At 40.9% G+C, this 21,776-nt stretch overlaps 1 protein-coding gene across 3 annotated transcripts in view; it reads right to left on the bottom strand.

Moving 5' to 3' along the window:
• ARHGAP40 (Rho GTPase activating protein 40) overlaps positions 1-21,776 on the bottom strand; it is a 109,329-nt gene that overhangs the window by 41,941 nt on the left and 45,612 nt on the right. For all 3 annotated transcript variants that reach the window (XM_027867337.1, XM_027867335.1, XM_027867336.1), the window contains exon 2: positions 5,733-5,935. In XM_027867337.1, coding sequence (XP_027723138.1) covers positions 5,733-5,913 — 181 coding nt within the window. In that variant the 5' untranslated portion in view covers positions 5,914-5,935. The remainder of the gene's footprint in view (positions 1-5,732; positions 5,936-21,776) is intronic.

Below are 21,776 nucleotides of genomic sequence, written 5' to 3'. Positions count from 1 at the left end.
TCATTCTTTCTCCCCATTTGTTACACAGGTTAAGACTCTTCAAGGCCTCCTTCAGATTTCCAGCAAGGGGGGTGGGAAGGGTAATCTCTGACTCATGGAAGTTATGGAAGCTGCACACACCTGATGGCCTGGATAAACCTGAGGCCGGACTTCAAGTCTCTGGCTGTCTCTTCTTTGTGTTTCTTTCCCTGAGCACAGGTGACCAAACAGCAATCCTGAGATGGGTGGTTTCCAGCCTTTATAACAACTTCGTGAGTTCAACAGGGCAGGAGTTAGCATACTCATGAGAGTATGATGGGGGATATAGCTTACTGTTACATGCCTTAATTGTCAACATACACTTATGGGTCCTTCGTGCTTTAAACATTTCTTCTTTAGTGGAAGAAAGAAAAAGTTATCCTATACCTCTTCTTTGTACCTATGTGAAAAGGACCCTGTTAATTCCTTTGGGGAAGACCCTAGCCATGAGCCATTCCTAAGCTTTTAGAGATTTTTCCTAGGGCTCCAGGATGGAGAATAATGAACCAAAGAGTATAAGAGAAGCTTGATTTCCCTCTCTCTTTGGAGTTAGTCTCCTTCAGGACTGAACCTGAGCTAAATGATCCCAGAGCTCAGAGAGCTCTGGTGTAAGAGGATTCTTCCCCCCTCAAATGATGGATTTTATAGCTTTGTATGCCAGACAGAGGAATATGTATTTTATCCTAAAGACCATAGGGAGTCACTGAATCTTCCCAAGTGAAATAATCAGATTGATTCTTTGTCTTTTTTTAATTGATCCTATTTACAATTAATTGATTTTTATCCTATAACTGTCTAAGTCATGATTCGTTGTCTCTGAACTTAATTAAGAAATTTAGCTGGCCTGTAATGAGTTAGGTTTAGAAATCCAGTTCTGTTAATCATTTTTCTATTCTTGTGTAAAAGAAATCTGTTACCCTTAAAGGATACAAGTGGACACCAAGGAGTCTGGTCTAGTATTTTTATACTACCAAGCTATCCTCCATGAATGTTTGATTTGTTACCCAAAGAAGTCTGGTTTGCTATCTCTGTCCTTGCAGATGCAGCTAGACTCAAACAATCAACATTTCTTAGTCACACGGGGGAAAAGAGGACTGTTGTTGCTAGCCTTCATTCCTAATTTCCATCCAATCATATTTTCTTCCATCTATGATGCTAGCCTTCCTATTTTCTATACTCCTCAAAACTATAAAAGAGAGCTGTCCCCCTCATTCAGGGTCTTAGTTTTGCTAGGGAAGCTGGAGTCCTATTTATTGGTAAATTCACACTTTACTAATAAATTAATCATGCTTAGAACTTTCTGCCTCAGTCTACCTTAATTTTACCTGTTACATAAGCAAGGGAATACATTATGTCCTAATGTTCCTGAAAGTCCCAGATAAAGGAAGCTAGAAAGAATATTGAGCTCCTCTTAACTTCTATTCTGCAAAGGTTGCCTCTAAAGCTGAAACTATTCAAATCTGGCCTCAGACACATAACACTTACTAGCTGTGTGACTTAACACAGTCACTTAACCCCAATTGTCTCACAAAAAAAAACAAAAAACAAAAAAAAAAACAAAACAGGGGACAATAAAGCTGAAACTACCAAAAGTGTAGTCTGGGGGTGCTAGACACAAATTTACTTGGGGCGGAGGAAGGATAGAAACAATCACAAGGATAGGACAAAAAGACCTGAAAGCAAAGTCCCACTCATTGTGGAAGTGCACATCCCCATCTCACCATGTTGACCTCTGCTAGTAGCAACCAACAAGACCTGGAAGAGCATGTTTCATCTAATTTGGGTTTGGGGAGGGTGAGATGGGGGCGAGGGTGGGGAAGGAGGTAGAAGCAGGACAAACAGGCAAAAGGGGCAGAAGAGAATCTACTCCTTTGGATCTGTGTACTGTATGGGGACTATTTGGGGAACAAGGTGAGAACATCCAGAGTTATTTGACATGTTTAAAAGATTGGCTAAGTATTGACAAACAGAGACATCTTTTAGGCAAGGACTTGTTATACCACATAAGTAAGAATGCTATCTCTTATCAGGCTGGTTAATCAGAAGAATGCCACAGGCATACTGGATCTTGATTTCAATAAAGAACTTCTCAAGTTCACCATAGTATATTTGCAAGGGTGCTGGCTTCAGAGTCAGAGGACCAGAGTTTGAATCCTGGTTTTGCTACTTGCTACATGTAACGCCACTCTGGGACTTGGTTTCCACATCTGTAAAATGAGAGGCTAAATCTAGAGGAATGAAAGGAGGATCTCAACCCAACAGAATGGAGGGGGTCCAAATGACAATACCCTCATGGGGGATGAGGTGTGTGTATGTACGTATGTATGTATGTATACATATATAACACACACACCTGGGTTGGGAGATGGGAATCTCATGATGAGTTTATTCTTTGAGGAGTTGATGCATTGGGAGATTAATTTCTCTGAGATGGTCTTTATCCTTTAAATTTCCTTCTAGCTCCGAATCTTAGGATCCTATAAAGTCTCTCGTAATATCTTTATGGGCAAGATGGAGAAATAGTAGATAGATGACTGTATGATTAAGTGGACTCATAGCTGGTTGATGAATAATTGTATACACCAGGAATGATATCTCCAGTGAAGTGCCTCTGGGTTCTGCCATTGACACTGACTGTCTCATTCAACCTTTTTAGTAATGACTTGAAGGTAAATGAGACATACTTCTGAAATTTACAAATGGCCCACAGCAGAATCCTTCAAAGCACAAGTTCTTAAACAAGATCTTCACTTATGCCCCTCTATCCACTATGATGGATCTCACTCTCTCTCATTTGTATATGCTTGTATTTATTTACTCAGCTAACTGCAACAAGACAGGCACACATCACAGATACAAAAACCACACACATAAACACATATAGCACACTACACACACTACACTCACATATACAGACACACACAACACCAACCCCACACACAAATACACATACTATACACAAACACATCAAGGAGAAGATAAGCTCTCTGAGGATATGAACAACTCATTTTTGTATTTGTATCCCGCAGAGCCTTGCACTTTGTTGTTTGAAGGAACCTGAAAAGCCTAACAGGCCAAACCTCTCTTTTTATACTTTGGCAAACTAAGCTCCAGAGGCTAAAATATTTGCCCAAGGTCATCCAAGTTAAGTAAGTACTGGGGCCAAGTTTTGAACCCAGGTCTTCTAACACCAAAGCCACTGCTCTTTCCACTGGTCCTTTAGACAGAATAGTTGGCCTCCCTAAAAGAAAGGACATTAGTGGAGTTTCCTACCCTATGTACCTTGAAAGATGTTGTGAAGGTCAAATCAGAATGTATGTAAAAAAGCTTGGCAAATTTTAAACTGTTAAAAAAAGGGGGGGGGATTATTAGTATTAAACTGATAGAGTCATAGAATAGTAGGCTCTGAGTTGGAAGGGACTTTGAAGGCCTCCCAGACAATGCAAGATTGTTAGGGTTTTTTTTTACAGCATTCCCTATAGACTAGGAAAGGCGAGAATAATAAGCATTTACATAGTGCCTATATATAAATATATATTGCCAGGTACTTATTGTACTTAGACACACATCCCTTTAAAATTAAATCCTCACAACAATGCTGGAAAGTGGGTGCCATCATTATCCTCATTTTATAGTTGAGGCAAACAGAGGTTAAATGACTAGTCCAGGGTCACACAGCAAATAAACATCTAAAGTAGGATTAGAACTTGGGCCTTCCTGAATCCTGGACCATCACTCTATCCACTATACCACCAGCTACCTAGTGATTGGTGATTATACTATCCCATTCCCTAGATTATTCTAGTGCTGGACAGCAGTTGTGGAAGGCTCTTCCTTATTTAAGGATTGAAATCCCCAGAATTCTCAACTGAATTAATCAATCAGAGGTATGAACCAGCTGTAAACAAAACATAGCCCTCTCCATTGGATCAATCAAGCAATCAATCAACCAACCAAAGGCTTTTCAATTAGATACAGCAAGAAGTGTATTAGGATTGACAGGAAAAAAAGATCTACATGGTTTGTATAAAATAGCAAATCACTCTGGATTCCCATCCCAGTGTCTGGCCAGCAAGCCTCTTTGAGGAAATCACTTAGGGAAGAGCACCTCTATCTTTCCTCCCTCCCCCTTAACCACAGCATGACCGTGTCAACTTCAGAGGGTTCTAGGAATTGGAATGCTCATTCGTGTCCCAGCAGCATCTCCTGGAACAGCATGCATGATGGCAGAGACAGCAATGACTGATGGTGGTATGATTATCAGGATATGAGGACAAACTAGATAACCTGAGGAAAGATAGCTTCAGGAGTCTGCAAAAAGCGCAGAAGACAGCTACAGCTTACCGAAAAAAAATAACCGTTCTGAATAATCCAGCAAGCTCTGAGTTACTCCTTTGCCACATATGCTCTAAGCTCAAGTCCATTTTCCCTTGGATTACAGAAGGAAGCACACTGGTGAGGGGATTCATGAACTAGAAAACTACTCTTTTATTTCCTGTGGGTCCTCTAGAGCTCTGAGAGGGGTACAGTGTCCTTGGGGAGTCTTCATTGTTATAGGGGATTTGGGGGTGGTAAGGAGGGAATAAACATTCACACCAGAAATTCCTAAACTCTTGGGTATCACAGATTTCTTTGGCAGTCTGATAAAGTCTTATGAACCCCTTTGCAGAGTGTTTTTAAAGGCATAATAAACAAATACATAGGTTTACAGAAGAAAACTATGCTGAAAAACAGTTACCAAAATATCTTTTAAAAACAAGTTATTGGGAGGCATCTAGATGGCACAGTGGATAAAGCACTGGCCCTAAAGTCAGGAGGACCTGAGTTCCAATCTGGCCTCAGACCAAACACTTATACTTACTAGCTGTGTGACCCTGGGCAAGTCACTTAACCCCAATTGCCCCCCCAAAAAAACCAAACCCAAAACCAAAAACCCAAGTTATTGAACACCAGGTTAAAAACTCCTGATTTACAGAGATAAATAAATATAATGCAATTAGACCTCAGACCTCAGGTGCCAACTCCTACAAGAAGCCCTATGTTGGCAAGGATCTTTTCCTTCCAGGACCTCATAAGGTACTTGGCTGTTCACCTCATGTCTGCATTTATCTCCTATTTTGTGTAAGCTATCTCCTAATCCATTGCAAGCTCCCAGAGGACAGGAAACACTCAACTACACTTTGCACCTCCTCCATTGCTCTATACTGAGTAGATACTAACAAATGTTTGCTGAATTGAATCAGTTGGTTGCTGAAATTCAACAAACTCTCTCTCTATGCCATACAACTCAATCAAAACCTCACTGTTATTGTTGTTGTTCAGTCATTTCAGTGTGTCTGTTTGACTCTTCATGACCCATTTGGGTTTTGCTTGGCAAAAATACTGCAGTGATTTGCCATTTCCTTCTCCAGTTCATTTTACAGATGTGGAACTGAGGCAAGCAGGGTGAAGTGACTTGCCCAAGGTCACACAGCTACTAAGTGTCTGAGGCCATATTTGAACTTGAGTCTTCCTCCTGACTCCAGGCCTGACATTCTATCCATTGTGCCACCTATCTGTCCTAGCTGCCCCAATCAAACCCTGCCCTGGACCAATGAACTCATTCTTTCACGTTCAATATTTCAAAACAAAACGTTTTCTTCATGGAACCCCCTGCCACACTACCCTCCTTTCCATTTTCCCTTCCCATGCTCAGTAGCAGCAGAGTTCCTCACCCTCTGGGATCTGGGCTTCAGTGACACCGCCCTCCTCCTGCTTCAGTTCATCGTTCTGCTTCATGCTCTCCACCTCCAACCAAAAGTCATCCAATGAGAGGCTCTCTATGGAGGGGAGCCAGGAGTTTGGATCCTCCAGGGGCTGACAGTGGGAAGAGTTCTTTGCTGGAAACTGGCTCATGCTGCATGGGAAAGTGGGATTTCTGCAAAGAAAAGTAAAAACCAGTCAATAAGGATGCAGTTTTATAAGAAAAAATGTGAATGCTGAAAAGAAGAATCAGTCAAGAAGGTACACTAAAGCAAACAGGGCATTGTTGTTTTTAATTTTTGTTTAAGTTTAGCATTTGAAAATTCTTAAATGTTAAAGATTCTGTTTTATTAGATCACAATAATAACTACCACATATAAACTGCTGTGAAATTTGCAAAATGTTTTACATACATTTTCTTATTTAAGCCTCACGACAACCCTGTGAGGTAGGTATCTCAGGCATTTTTTTTAAACAAATGAAGACAATGTAGCTCAAAGGGGAAATGTGACTTGCCCAGCGCCACACAGATTGTATCAGAGGCAGGATCTGACTCCAAGTTCACATTCTCTCCTGCCTGTCTAACTCTGATACCTCCAAACTAAACCAAGGTGTGAAAAAGAAAGATTATCAATGATATCTCAATTTGCCAGAAACACCGCCTTCCATGGCCATGCAAGTGACACAAAGGATAATGTTGGACTTGGAGTCAGAAAGACCTCAGTTCATATCTACCTCTGACACTTACTAGCTGTGTGGCCCTGGGCAAGTCACTTCATTTCCCTCAGCCTCAATTTTCACATCTTTAAAATGTGTTATAATAATAACCAAAGACATCTAGGTGGCATAGTGGATAGAGTACTGGGACTGGAGTCAGGAAGACCTGAGCTCAATCTAGCCTCAGACACTTACTAGTGTGTGACCCTGGGCAAGTCATATAATCCTGTTTGCCTCAGTTTCCTCATCTGTAAAATGAGGTGGAAAAGGAAATGGCAAACCACTCCAGTATCTTTGCCAAGAAAACCCCAAATGGGGTCACGAAGAGTCAGACACAACTGAAACAAATTAACTACAAATAATAACAATAACACTTATGTCAACTATAATAAAGTGCTACTTAAAAAGTTCAGATTTGAGAGAAATCAAGACTGGCCAGGGTGTCAAACTAAAATAATATCAAGAATTTTAATTTTAAAAAAATTTGTAATACCAATACTATCTCCTCTTTTATTGCTCCCTTTCTTCCAATGCAACCTCTTATGATTACCTTGTTATCCTGGGCATTGTTTATGTTTATTGACTTTGCTGCTCAACTTAAAAGAGTTTGTGGTGGAAGAGAGGAAAGCTAAGCACAGTCTGACATGCACCCTAAGTTTTAAGAATGAAGATTTCAAAAACTTCAGAGAAAGGACAAGTAGGATCCCATGAATTCAAATTCTATAGGGGAGTCAGCAAAAGAAAAATAGGAAGCTCTCAAGAATGAAAATTTTGAAAACCCAAAGAGAAACAATTCCAGTGAGGAGGAAAAAGGGGGAGACAGATGATGCAAGGAGTATCTAGGTACAACTAGGTGGCACAGTGGATAGAGTGCTGGGTCTGGAGTCAGGAAGACTCATTTTCCTAAGTCCAAATCAGGCCTCAGACACTTACTAGCTGTGGACCCTGGGCAAGTCACATAACCCTGTTTGCCTTAGTATCCTCATCTGTAAAATGAGCTGGAGAAGGGAATGGCAAACCAATCCAGTATCTTTGCCAAGAAAACTCCAAAAGGGGTCATGAAGAGTCAGATATGACTAATCAACTAAACAGTAACAAAAGGGAGCTCATTGACCATTGGAGATCTTAAAAGGAAACGTACAGAAGATGGACTTAAGATCATGTAACAGAAGATGAATACTTAAGTATAACAGCCATTAAAGAATAATGTAAGAACTCAATGACTGGAATGGATTCAGAAGCTGAGGACAACCAGAAAGAAAATTTTTAGCTATGTTGTGGGAAAAGGGAGCATCAGAGCAAGGATAGGACTACTTTGGGGACAGCTAGGATGAATGAGAAAAAGGAAAGCTTCTCAATTCTCATTGTCTTTATTTCTTTGTCAAGGTGAATAAACTTTGAATTGAAAAAGTGAGGAAGAAAAAAAAGGGAGCAAGGATTTGAAATCCAAGATAAGCAAGGAGATACTAAGAAAGCATCTAGCTGCCTTCAATGAATTTCAATCCCCAGGGAATGATAAACTACAGCCTAGGGTACTGAAAGAACCAGAGCATGTGATTCAGGTGAGCTACTGTTCATCACCTCTAACAGATCATCACAAACAGGAATAATTTTTCCAAGGGATTGGAAAAGGACAAACACTGCTCTGATTTTCAAAAAAGGAAACTGAGTCTGAACTTCAATTCCTGGCATGATTCTGTAACATATAATTAAGGTATGCCTTGTGAACATCTAGAAAGAGAAACTCTGATCACTGAAAGTCAGCATGACTTCCAAAAACAGGTTGTGCCAGACTAACCTCATTTCCTTTTTTGACGGGATTACCAGACTGGTAGATCAGCATAATACCACAGACATAGTTTACCAAGACTTCAGTCAAGCACTCAACAGAGTTTCTCATGCTATCTTTGTGGACATATGGAGTAATCAGCATACCTAGGTTATTTCAGAAATGGTTGAATTCAGAACTAGATCCAAAGAGCCATCATTAATTAAAAAAAAAAAAAAAAGCTTGATGTCATTTTGAAGAAAGGTCTTTAGTGGACTGCTTCAGAGGTCAGTATTTGGTTCTGTTCACCATTTTTCATCATTGATTTAGATCAAGGCATAGATGGCATATTTATCAAAGTTTCTGATGACTTGAAGTTGGAAGACATATGTTGGATGACCAGGCTGGAGTATAAAAAGATCCTGACCCAATGAACAAAAGTCTGTATCATAATACAAGGTGGTGGAGGCATGGTGAAACAGGGTTCATATGGAAAAGGGGTTGGGGTTTTTAGGAGATTTCCAATTCAATATCATTCAACAAGGTAATATGGAAGCCAAAGGTGCTAACATGATCTCAGGCTACACTGAAAGGCATAATATCCAGAATGAGGGAGTTGACAGTCCCATTGTTTTAAACCACAGTCAGAGGACTGATCATATCAGGATAATTCAGCTGAGTTCTATTCACATTTTATTTCATTTTCATTTCTATTCCATATTATCTTAATAAATTCTAATTTTTTGTCTTTGTATGAAAGTCATTTCCCACCCCTCTCCAGATTGAACCCACCTCCCCAGGACAAAAACCATAGCTGACAACATATACATTGTTCTGTCCCAGTAGTTCCTGCCCTTTTTCTGCCATAAGTGAGGAGATACACTTCATTTTTTCATCTCTAAAACTTTCATTGGTTTTTCATATACTCAGATTTCAACTTCTTTTTAGTGATCTTTTTCCATTTACATTGCTATAATCATTTTTATGTTGTTTTCCTGGTTCTGCTTCTCTCATATCGCATCAGTTCATACCAAAAAAACATGATTCTCTGAAGTTCTTATACTTGTCACTTGACTTCTGCATATCTGTCATTGCTACATTTTATAAAAGTCAAGCAGCAGCATTTTGTTGAGCAATGTTGAGTAAGTGGAAATCATAACATTCAAGGCTTGATTGAAGGAGCAGGATTAGGATAGGGGCTGGACCTCTGGTATCACTGTAAAGGCAGCTCCCAGAGGAGGAAGCACCCTCTACCAGTGCAGCTTACCACCACATTGCAGTTTATAGTCTCATAGAGTTGTCTAGAGTAGCACTGTCCAAGCTTTACTAATCATACACCTTTTCTTAATAAAAAATGTTTGAGCTCCCATTCTTAATAGGTGTATATTCATTTATAAATAAATTATGTACATGTGCTGAAGTATAAATAATTATATACATTATGAAACAAAATAGAAATTAAAAGGGGATAAACAAATATTTTAAATAAAATTTGATACTAGAGTCAATAGTGAGCTACTGGAGTTTACTGAGTAGAGAAGTGACATGGCCAGATCTGAGCTTTAGAAAATCATTTTGGTGGAGGAAAATCACAGCTGAGCAGAGGACAGATTGCAGTAGGGACAGGATATTTAAGGTGGGGAAACCAATTAGACCAATATACTTAGAATAGTAATGTAAGCAATGTTATACAGGTAGAAACAAGACCTGGCATTTAATTGGCCATGTGCAATGAGAGAAAATGAGAAGTCAAAGAAATCAGGCCACAACCCCCATTTTGGAGACCACTGGTCTAGGCGGTAAGAGGTCAAGTAACTTGATCATGGTCACACAACCATAATGTGTTGGAGGTGGGACTTGAACTCAAGTCTTCATGGTTCCTAGGCCAGCTTTCTACTCCATAACACCTCTTCAGTTAAGGGAACAGTAGATTTTTAACTTGGAGAAAAGAAGCCCTAGGGGGACAGGGCAGTTTTCTTCAGGTATCTAAGAGGCTAACACATAAAAGGGGGATCATAATTGTTTTGCAACCCCCTACAATAAGGAGCAATAGGTAGAAGTTGCAAAGAGGCAGACTTAGGCTTGAGGGAAGGAAAACTTTCTAAAATGATTAATGCTATTCAAGCTGAGAGGGAAGCTAGTGGTGCAATGGATAAAGTGCTGAGCCTGGAGTCAAGAAAACTTGAGTTCAAATCTGACCCCAGACACTTACTAGCTGGGTGACCCCGGGCAAGTCACTTCACCCTGTTTGCCTCACTTTCCTAATCTAATATAATGAGCTAGGGAAGGAAATGGCAAACCACTCCAGTATCTTTGCCAAGAAAACTCCAAATGGGGCCACAAAGAGTCAGTCATGACCAAAAATGACTGAACAACAAAAATTCAAGTCAAGTGTGCTGTCCCAGAAATAGTAGGTTCTCTCTCACTAGAGGTCTTAAAGCAAAGACTGAATGACCCTTTGTTGTGTATGTTATAGAGGAAATATTTGAGCAGATAGAGGTTGGACTAGAGAGCCTCTAAGGTCCCTTCTAACCTTTATACACTCAGATTCTGTGACTGGACTCAAGTTCCAGGAGCACACTTGTAAAGAAGCAAAGTGGTTCAGTAGACAGAGAGCCAGACCCAAACCCAGGCAGACTTTGTTCAGGTATCACCTAGTGACTTTTGGCAAATCACTTCACCTCTTCACACTCTTGGCAGCTCCTTAAGTCTGTAAGTTGTAGAGGATGCACCCACCTGCATAGGTAGAGGGAGTTTCCTCCTGGGGTGAGGGGAACCTGTGGCCCGAAGGCCATATGTGACTAGCCATCTAGGCCCTTGGGTGCATGCAGCCTTTTGACTAAATCCAAGTTTTACACAACAAATTCTTTTATTAAAGGGTTTTGTTCTGTGAAGTTTGGACTCAGTCAAAGGGCTACACTTGAGGACCTAGAGGGCCACATGTGGCCTCAAGGCTGAAAGTTCCCCACCCCCACTCTAAACCAATGAAACCAAAGGTCCATCTCCTATCCTAACTCTAGTTAGTAAATGGTTTTGAGGACAGATAATGTAACTGTTGTCGGAAAACCAGACTAGGAAAGTATAGAGAATGAGAGAAATTATTATATTAATATATTAGTAACTATTATATTACTAACTAAGGCATTTATCTGGGCTGGGCTGGGAGATTACCTTATTGTTACACCCTTCTAAAACTGCCTGACCTTTTCAGAAATTGGTTCTTAAAGAAAATGAAGGAAAAGGATGAATCACAAATTAATAATTAGCTATTAATATAACAATTTCTCTCAAGAAGCAAATCAATAGAAGTATGATTACTGAGTGATAAATTCTTTGGCCATAACAACCTATGAAACAGATGAAAATACAAGATGACTTTCAGTCCTGTGTAGCCCTCTTTCACTTCCACAATGACGGCAGAGGAATGGGAGGAAATGGAGCACAGAGTTCTTGGAATTCAAGAGTTCTTCTGGGGTGGGGAACCTGTGGCCTCAAGGCCACATATGGCCCACCTCTGTCTTAGACCATTCACACTGGCCTAACTGCTGGTACTTCAACGTTTAATCATAACTAAATTGATATACTACTGGAAAAATTGGGTCACATAAAAGATTTGGAGGTAGACTGCTGGAATAGGTGCTTGGTTCCTGTGGAAGATTTTATAAAATAACATGAATGAAAACATAAAAGGATGAGAGAATGTGGAAGGGATTTGATCTACAATGCTAAATGGAATATCCATGCCAATGAGAGTATGGATCCATCAAAGCAGGAAGTGTAAACAACCTTTTGCAAATTCTCAATGGCTGCCATTTTGTCCCATGTCTATAGACTACATTCCACACTCACCACTTTCTAATCATAAAACTGACTCACAATAACATATTTTGTCAGTGACTTACCCAGGTATATTACAGAGACAATAATGGAAAGGTCACAGACTTGGAATCTTAAGACCTGAGTTTGCATCCCAGCGCTTATGTTTATTAACTATGTGACCTTAAAGAAGTCACTTGACCTCCCTGAGACTCAGTTTCCTCATCTGAGTGACTTAATCCACTCAGAGTGGGAGCCACCATGCTGAGGAACTATTGACCTGCTTCAGTCCATGCCAACAGACATGGCCCCCTATATTTAGTGACCCTCGTACTCTAGACTGATTCAAATTCCATCCAACATTCCCCTTGGACCATCCCACTGTCTCTCCTGCCTCTCAGACAATAAGCTAACACTCCCCCTTCTCATCCCTAAGTATCGATAATGCCACTGCTCTTGGAAAGGGAGTGTCAATCAATAAATGCTTTTCATTCATTTATTGGTTAAAATGAGGATAAAAATATTCTACCCCCTCAGGATTGTTGTGAGTAAAGTACTTTGTAAACTACAAAAGACTATAGAAATGGGAGTTTTTACAAGAGCCTGGGTCTCATTAGATTTACTAATCAAAGTATCACAATGGTATTTCCATAACTGAGGTTCCACTGGCTTTATGTCAGGTTCCTGACTTATTTGTAAGGGAGGTGCAAACATCACTGTTTAAAAGTTTAAGAAGACAGACAATGTCAACAGCGATGACGACAGGCCTTGAGTTCATATCATATAAGGATCAGATGAGGGACTTGGGAATGTTTAGCTGAGAGAAGAGAAGAGAGTATAAGGGAAGGGGTGGGGGGAGACAGAACATGGAAGGGTTCCAATGTGGCAGAGACTTGTTCAAATGAGATAACAGACACAAAGTGTTGCAGGCCTTAAAGTGCTATACAAACGTTAGCTATTATTGTTCTGTTTGTTTAAAAGGGCAGAACCAGGACGAATGGGTAGAAATTGCTAAGAGGTAAATTTAGACTTAATGTGAGGAAAAAAATGATGAGAGCTGTTCAAAAGTGGAATGAGATGGTTCAAGAGGTGGTGAACATTTTAGAAGTCTTCCAGCAGAACATGGATTACCATTGGTCTTTCATGTTATAGCGGGCATTCTTGTTGGGTATGGATTGGACCAGACAGCCTTTAAGATTCCATACAACTAACCCTCCAATTCTGTGATCCAGATGTCCTTGCAAAATAAAAGATCAGGAGGATCTTGCTTCCAACTGTAATCTCTGATCTATTTGGACTATTATTGAACTATATGTACAAATACTTGATTGATTTGATTATTCTGTAATGTCATCAGTAGGTCTAGGGTGGAGTATTCTTGTGCAGTTTACAACTCATTCACACTTCTTCACAAAGTACATTCTGCAATGAGGCAATTCTTTCATACCTCCCTCTTGACTAAATACCCTACTCCCCACAGGCTTTTCCAAATCTTTTCATCTCTCCTCAAACCTGCATAACTTGCACCCCCACAGCTGAGAACTTTGTTTCATATTTCATTAAAAAAAAAACTGAGGCCATTTGTCAAGAGGTCCATCTTCTCCCCTCCTCCTCACTTCCTATCATGTCACTATCTCTGCCTTCACCTGTCTCACACGATGAGATGGCCCTTCTTGCCAAGGCAAAGCCCTCCACATGCACAAGTGAGCCCATTCTATCCCACCTTCTCTAGCAGAATGCCCCCTCTATCATCCCGACTCTCTCACTGATCTTCTGTTTGTCTACTAGCTGCTTCCTTGCTGCCTACAAATACCTGCATGTCACTCCTATCCTTAAAAAACCCATCTACTCCATCCATCCCCACTAGCTACTGTCCTATATGTCTCCTCCTTCTTGTGATTAAACTGCTTCTAAAGGTCTTCTATAATCTGTGTTGCCAATTCCTTTCCTCTCGCTTTCTTCTTATTTCTCCATGGTCTGGCTTCTGAACTCATCATTTAACTGAAACTGCTCTTTCCAAAGTTACCAGTGATCTCTCAATTGCCAAAGCTAATGAACTGGACTATTTTAGTAACTGGTTGGTCTCCTTGCCTCGTCTCTCCCCAAACTCAGCTGTCAAAGTGATCTTTCTAAAGCTCAAGTCTGACCATATCCCCTCCCTATCAAATAGACTCTACTGAATGCCTATTACTTCCACAATCAAGTATAAAATCCTCTGTTTGACTTTAAAAGCTCTTTACAACCTGGCCCCTTCCTACCTTTCCAGTCTACTCACATTTTATTCCCCTCTACATACACTACAACCCAATCATACTGGTTTTCTCGCTGTTCCTCACACAAGACACTATCTCATGATCGTGACTTTTCACTGGCTGTCCCCCACTTTGGGAATGCTCGCTGTCCTCATCTCCACCTCTCCCGGTTTCCCTGGCTTCCTGCAAGTCATAGCTAAAATTTTTCCATCCTCAAGAAGACTTTCTTGGTCCCCGTCAATGCTGGTGCCTTCCCTCTGAGCTTACCTCCAATTTACCCTGTATACCTCTTGGAGGTATGTCACTAGGCATGTTCTCTCTCTCATTAGCAAATAAGCTCCTTGAAGGAAAGGGATATTTTTTGTCTTTCTTCATAGCTGCAGCTCTTAGCACAGCACCTGGCACACAGCAGATTAATAAATGCTTGTTAATGTGTGGACTTGACCTCTCATCTATGTCCTCCCTTATGTCCTCTGTAGGGGATTCACCCAATGAGCTGAGCCAGAGGCCATAAAACGTGCTGCGCCACAGAAAGTCATAGAAATGGAATATAAATAAACCTGGAAAGACTTATATAAAATGATGCTGAACCAAGAAAAAAGGATCAGAACACATATACTGACTACAATAGTAAAGACATAATGTTGATAATAACCTAATGCATAAGGAAATAGAAGAGATAAGGTACAAGTAAACCTTATTATTATTATTACAGCTATGTTTATTATACATATATGTGTATATATAAATATAGATGTGTAAATGGACACGTATATAGTCTGCATATGTATATGTATATGTATTATATGTGAATGTGTATGTATCTCTAAATGGCTCAATAGGTAGAGAACTGGACCTGGAGTCAGAAAGACCCAAGTTTAAAATCTGGCCTCAGACACTTACTAGCTGTGTGATCCTAGACAAGTGACTTAACCCTGTTTGCTTCAGTTTCCTCATCTGTAAAATGAGCTGGAGAAGAAAATGGCAAACCATTCCAGTAGCTTCGCCAAGAAAATCCAAAAAGGGGTCATGAAGAATGGGAAACAACTGAATAGAATGAGTAACAAAATATTCATTATATTTGTGTGTGTACATTTTATATACATATTTTATATGCATATATTTTATGTGTGTATATATAATATTATATGAGGACACACAAAGACACACATACACACACACATATATATTTCTTTTTATCAGAAAGCAAATAGTATGGATCTTAGAGGCAGTATGGTACAGTGGAAAGAATACCAGTTCTAGAGTTAGACGCCCTTGGATTCACTCCTGACTATGTCACTTACTCCTCACCTGATGCTCGCTCAACAAACCATCTCACCTCTCCAAGCCTTGGTTTTCTCATCCAAAATGATGAGGTTGAACTGAATGACTTCTAAGGTCCCTCCCAGCTCTACATCAATGGTCTCATGTTCAATTGTTTTGCGGGACTACGCATGCCTATATTAAAGGCCTTATTTGTCAGGGCTTGGTTTGTTTGTTTGTTTGTTGTTTAATTTGCTCAATGCGGTAGGAAGATAGAGGGAGGAATAGATCAATTAAAGAAAAAGTTTTCAATACAAGGGAGGGCTTCTATTGAGGGGGGTAATTGGTAAGCAGTGATGTAGAGAAGTAAAAAATTAAAGAAAGAAAAAAGTATCAATGAAACATTTAAAAATACAGAGAAGAGAACAGAAGGGAGTTCAGAATGGGACACAGACATGCAGGTCAGTTTTGTTAGTTTTATATACAATCTTTTCTGTTCTTATCTGTATATATTTTTTAATTTTTTATTAATTTATTTTGATTTATCAACAATCACTTCCATATGCTTTTGAGTTTAAAATTTTTCTCCCCCTTCCTCCCCACCACCCTCTCCAAGACAGTGCACAATCTGATATAGGCTATATATACATTCCTATTAAACATTTTCACATTAGTGATGTTGTAAGTAAAATTTAGAACAAATAGGAGGAACCACCAGAAAGAGGAAACAAAACTCAACAGAAGAGAAAAAAAAATAGCAATTCAAATTCTATAGTTCTTTCTTTGGATATAGATAGCATTTTCCATCACGAGGCCTTTGGAGACGTCTCAGATCCTTGTATTGCCGGGAAGGGTTAAGTTTATCAATATTAGTCATCGCACAACGTGGCTATTATTGTGTACAATGTTCTCTTGGTTCTGCTCACTTCACTCAGCATCAGACCATACAAGTCTTTCCAGGTTTTTCTGAAATCCGCCTGTTCATCATTTCTTATGACACAATAGTATTCCATTACATTCATATACCACAACCCGCTCAGCCATTCCCCAACTGATGGGCATCCTCTCAATTTCCAATTCTTTGCCACCACAAAAAGAGCCGCTACGAATATTTTTGTACATGTGGGTCCTTTACCCTTCTTATCAGTATATTGAAATGCTCATGATATCCACAATAAAAATTTTTCTAAGAAAGAGTTGTCAGAGCAAGTGACTTTCACTCAGTCTTTGAAGGATCCTTTCTAGGTGATTCAGTGGCCATTTTGAGACAAGAGGCTTCAAGCAGACACCAATTCTACATAAATTGTAGGGTTTGCCTTTCCCTCTCTTGGCCCCCTCCCAGAAAACAGCCAGTCTCTGAGCCACCTACAGACTGAGCTTGCACCTCATGCTGGCAAAAAAGCACAAGGGGCTTCATCAAGATGCTGACCATTTGTTTGAAAATAAACAAACATACACCTGACCGTGTGCATGACTAAACCAAAATAAAAACCTCAGCTGTGCCACCATTTTGACTGGAAGCAGAACAATGCCTCCTTTGTGTGAAGTTTTTAAGAAAAATGAAGGTCCAGCAGGAAAAAATAGAAGGGGAGGCGAAAGGAGGGAACTAATAATATTTTAAATATACAGTTGTTCCAAAATCATCTGTTAGTCCCAATGCCCATAATGCTTAGCACACCAGCATGATGTTGGCCTCAAAAGCCTCAAACATCGCCATTCCCTTTGGAAGACTCCTCAAGGCGTCCATCAGAAACCACCTCAAGTCTGAGCCTTTGATCTATAGGTCGATTCCTAATTTTCACGGGTGCAGAGAGTGGACAGTGGCCTAGGGTCACAAATGAGAGAGACCATCAGCTATTGATTTGGATATATGTGAAAGTAAATAGCAGCATGGGTTAGGAGAAAGAGCCAGGAGGGCTCCTTCTGCCACTAACAGCTTGTGTGGCCTTAGACAAACTGCTGTACACAATCTTGGAGTTGAAGGTAACCTCAGACATCAACTGGGCCAACCAGCACCTGAGTGCTGACAAGTCAACTTCTACTTAAACAGCTTCAGTGACAGGGAACTCATCACCTACTAAAGTAATCCATTCCATGTTGTGGCAGCTCTTATTGTTGGCAGGTTCGTTCTTATATTGAACTAAAATCCAACTATCCGCAACTCCCCGCCCCCATTTCTTCTGGTTTTGCTCTTTGGGGTCAATCAGAACAAGCCTCTTCTCTCTTCTGCTTTGGAAAGGAAGGGTCTGAACTGGTAATCTCATTGGTGGAGGTAACTTCTAGTGAGGAAACTCCTTTAACCAATACAGATCCAGGTAAAACAATTTTTCCCGATTTTCCCCTGGGGTATACACCAGAGAGACAGACAGAGGGGAGAGAGACAGAGGCAGAGAGAAGAGAGGGAAGGGGGAGGGACGGAGGGAGAGACAGAGACACAGAGAGAGAGAAAGAGAGAGAGAGAGAAGGAGAGAGACAGAAGGTGGGAGGGAGAGAGAGACAGACAGAGAAGGTGAGAGAGTGAGAGAGAGAGAGAGAGAGAGAGAATAAGGAGCTTACACCTTATCTTATATAAAAGTAGGATACAATTACTGGAGCCTTTAAATCTGCAATGCCTCTTCCCACCAACCACTATTGCCTACAATAATAGAAGTACATATTTTTTTTTCTATTTCTTGTTCAGTCATGTTCAACTCTTCATGACCCCATTTGGGGTTTTCTTGGCAAAGATACTGGAGTGGTTTGCCATTTCCTTCTCCAGCTCATTTTACAGATAAGGAAACTGAGGCAAACAGGGTTAAGTGACTTACCCACAGTCACACAGCTACTATTGTCTGAGGCCACATTTGAACTCAGGAAAATGAGTCTTCCTGATTCCAAACCTGGCGCTCTATTCATTGGGCCTCCTAGCTACCCCCATTCTTTTATATATTATATTAAAGGCTAAAAACCTGCAATCTCTCCCCATTGCTTATCAGATTACAACTTTGTTTAGACTGGCATTCAAGTTAAATTAATCCAACTCAACAAACATTTATACTAAGAATTGACTATGTATGAAACACCATGCTAGAATAGTCCCTGACCTCAAGGAGCTTGCATTCTCCTGAAAGGCTACAGAATACACACAGATAAATAAACCCAAGATTATCTGAGGAAGGAGAGACTACCTATGACTGGGAGGGATGGAGCAAGGGTCAACTAGCAAAAGGCAGCATCCAAGCTAAGGCTGGCAGGAAGGCAGAGTTGTAAAGAAGCACTCCTCATCTGGGGGTGGCTTGAGCAAATTCACACGTCCAGGAGCTAGAAGGTAGAGTTCCAAGAGCAGCAAGTAGTCAAGTCTGACTGGAACAGAAACCTCTAAGAGGGAAGTAATGTAAAAGAAGGGTGGAGAGGTAGCTTGGTGCCAGACGGAGGAAAAATCTTAATCATCAGGCTATGTAGCTTGTATTTTACCTTATAGGCAAGTGGGAGCCACGCAAGATTTTTGAGAAGGGAGTGAGAGAGTCAAGTCCGTGCCTTAGGAAGATTGTTCATGTAGCTATATAAGAGAGCAGAGGTAGTGTGATAAAGGGGCTAGAGGGTGGGCCTCAGAGCAGGGGTGACACAGGTTCAAGTCCCATCTCTCCGTATACCCAATATGTAGCTTAACCTCTCAATGCTCTGGTCAACTCAAAGACTACATTGCTGACCTGCATTGATAGAAGAAGCTCTCTATGTCAGTGAAATCACAGATCCTATCCCTATGGAGAGGGGAGAGATTAGAGGCGAAAAGCAAGGTTATCCATAAACAGGCAGTGTATGCGACCTTCCTTATCTCCTGCTCCTTCTGCAGTCAGTCTGTCTCCTCCAACACGCCAGATGCATTCTGACCACCCTAGCTTCGTTCATGCCCTTCCTCCTACCTAGGACACCCTCACCCATCTTCACCATCTCCCTAAATCTTACCCATTCTCTTAGGGGCTAGGATCAGAGGCGGGGAACCTGTGTCTTTGAGGCCACACGTGGCCCTCTAGGTCCTCAGGTGCAGCCCTTTGACTAAATCCTAGTGCAGTATGTAAAGTACTGGGCCCGGAGCAAGGGAGACCTGAATTCACATCTGGCCTCAGACACTTATTAGCTGTGTGACTCCGAGCAAATCACTTAACCTCTGTCTGCTTCAATTTCCTTAACGGTATTTAATAAGACAGTAAAGTACTTAGCATAGTGCCTGGCACACAGCAGACCCTTAAAAATGCTTGTTCCCTCGTCCCCTTCCCTTCAAAGCTCAGATAATGGCCGACTTCTTCCATGAAATCTTCCCTCACACTTGAGCCCACATCCATTTCTCTTTCCGCTGAACACCCTCTATACCTAGTGTCTGAAGCACACAATTTAGTCCTTTGGTCTACACTGTCACTCTATATTTATGTCCAGTGAATCTTGTTTCTTGGAGCCAAAACTGGGTTTACACCAAAGTGCCAACTATAGGAATCTTCAGCATTTACAATCCTAAAGCTGTGTAAAAAAATATATATATATCATTGGTTAGCACCTAGTTAGCAAGACTAATTAATTAAAAATAGGAAGCTACCAGATGGTAGGCTGTGGTAAACTTCTGCCCTGCCCTGCCCCCCCACCACCACCACTAAGGTTACACTGGCATGTTTGTGGTACTTCTCCAGGATTCTTAGTTACAGCTTTGTTGTCCCAGTCACTAGATTGTGAGGTCCCAAGGGTCAGGGACTTTGCTTCTTCCTTTGTGTTCTCCTCCCCAGCAACATGCTCAACGAACAAACATTTTTTGACTAGACAAACACAACTGAGAATGTCCACATTCTTCACAGACCCAAATAAACTAAGCCTCTTTCTTTCAACTAGATTTCCTTATCTCATGCAGGCTGAAGTGTCCAATACCACTGCTGATGAGCAGGGAGGCTTTTGCTCCTTTTTAGGCAATTTGGTGCGAACCCTCCCCCTCCCCAAGGGTTCGCCATATTGGTGCAGGCCTTAGCCTGGACACCTCATTGGTTTAAGCCCCATCGCAGCTCAGAACTCTGCAGCTCAAGTGATCCCCCAGCCTTAGCCTCCCTACCAGCAGAGATTACAGCAGACCACCACCACACCTGGCCCAATTAAACCTTCATGAAAGTTTCCTGCTTGTTGCCTTTGATTTGATGTGGGCAGCTGCAATGCGATGGGAAGAGCAGCAGATGTTAAGTCAGAAGACCTAAGTCCCAGTCCCAGCTTTGGCCATTGCTAGTTGTAAGGCCTTGGGCAAGTCACTATACTTTGTGTTGTTCAGCTGTGTGTGACTCTTTGTGACCTGTGGACCACATTGTCCATAGGGTTTTCTTGGCAAAGATACTGGAGTGGTTTGCCATTTCCTTCTCCAGTGGCTTAAGGCAAACAGATGTTAAGTGACTTGCCCAGGATCATACAGCTAGTAAGTGTCTGAGGCTGGATATGAACTCAGGTCTTCCTGACTCTAGGCCTAGCACTCTATTCACTGAGCCACCTAGCTGCCTCCTAAGTCGCTATATAATACTCTCTGAAACTTAGTGTTCTTATCTGCACAATGGAGACTAATTCCCCTGCCTTCCTTACAGGGCTGTTATAGAGATCGAAGGACACAGACATACTCAAAATATTTTGTAAACAGTAAAAAGCTACAGTATTTGTCCACTATCATCATCATTAGAGCAGAAAATTCAGAGACTTTGGATTTGTTTATCTTTTGTCCATACCTGGGAGAGAAGAAGGAAAAACAAAAAGGCCCCACTGAGATCAAGTTAGAAATACCATTCCCTAAATTAAAAATCACTTACTAGCTGTGTGACCCTAGGCAAGTCACTTAACCTTGTTTGCCTCAACTTCCTCATCTGGAATGGCGAACCATTCCATTATCTTTGCCAAGAAAACCCCAAATGGGGTCACGAAGAGTCAGAAATGACTGAAAAAGGAGACAATATGGTCATATATAAGCATAAAGAAAATAAGGCTATCCCAAAGTCTTCTTGCAGCTTTAAGCTGTCATAGCTAAGACTTTTGGGACACTCTATGACATTTACACAGCATTTTAAGGTTTGTGTCAACTCACTTGACACCCCTTATCTTATTTGAGCCTCAGCCGCAGCTCTCTGGTGAGGCAGATTTGAGAAGCTCTGTTGTCCCACCTTTTTGTATGAGGACACAGAGGTAAAGAAAAAATGAAATAACTTGTA

This window comes from Vombatus ursinus, unplaced genomic scaffold, assembly GCF_900497805.2.
Source record: "Vombatus ursinus unplaced genomic scaffold, bare-nosed wombat genome assembly UNPS02014785.1, whole genome shotgun sequence".
Classification (NCBI taxonomy): Eukaryota; Metazoa; Chordata; class Mammalia; order Diprotodontia; family Vombatidae; genus Vombatus; species Vombatus ursinus.
The sequence above is the reverse complement of the archived record's forward strand: the minus strand, read 5'-3'. Positions and strand labels throughout refer to the sequence as shown.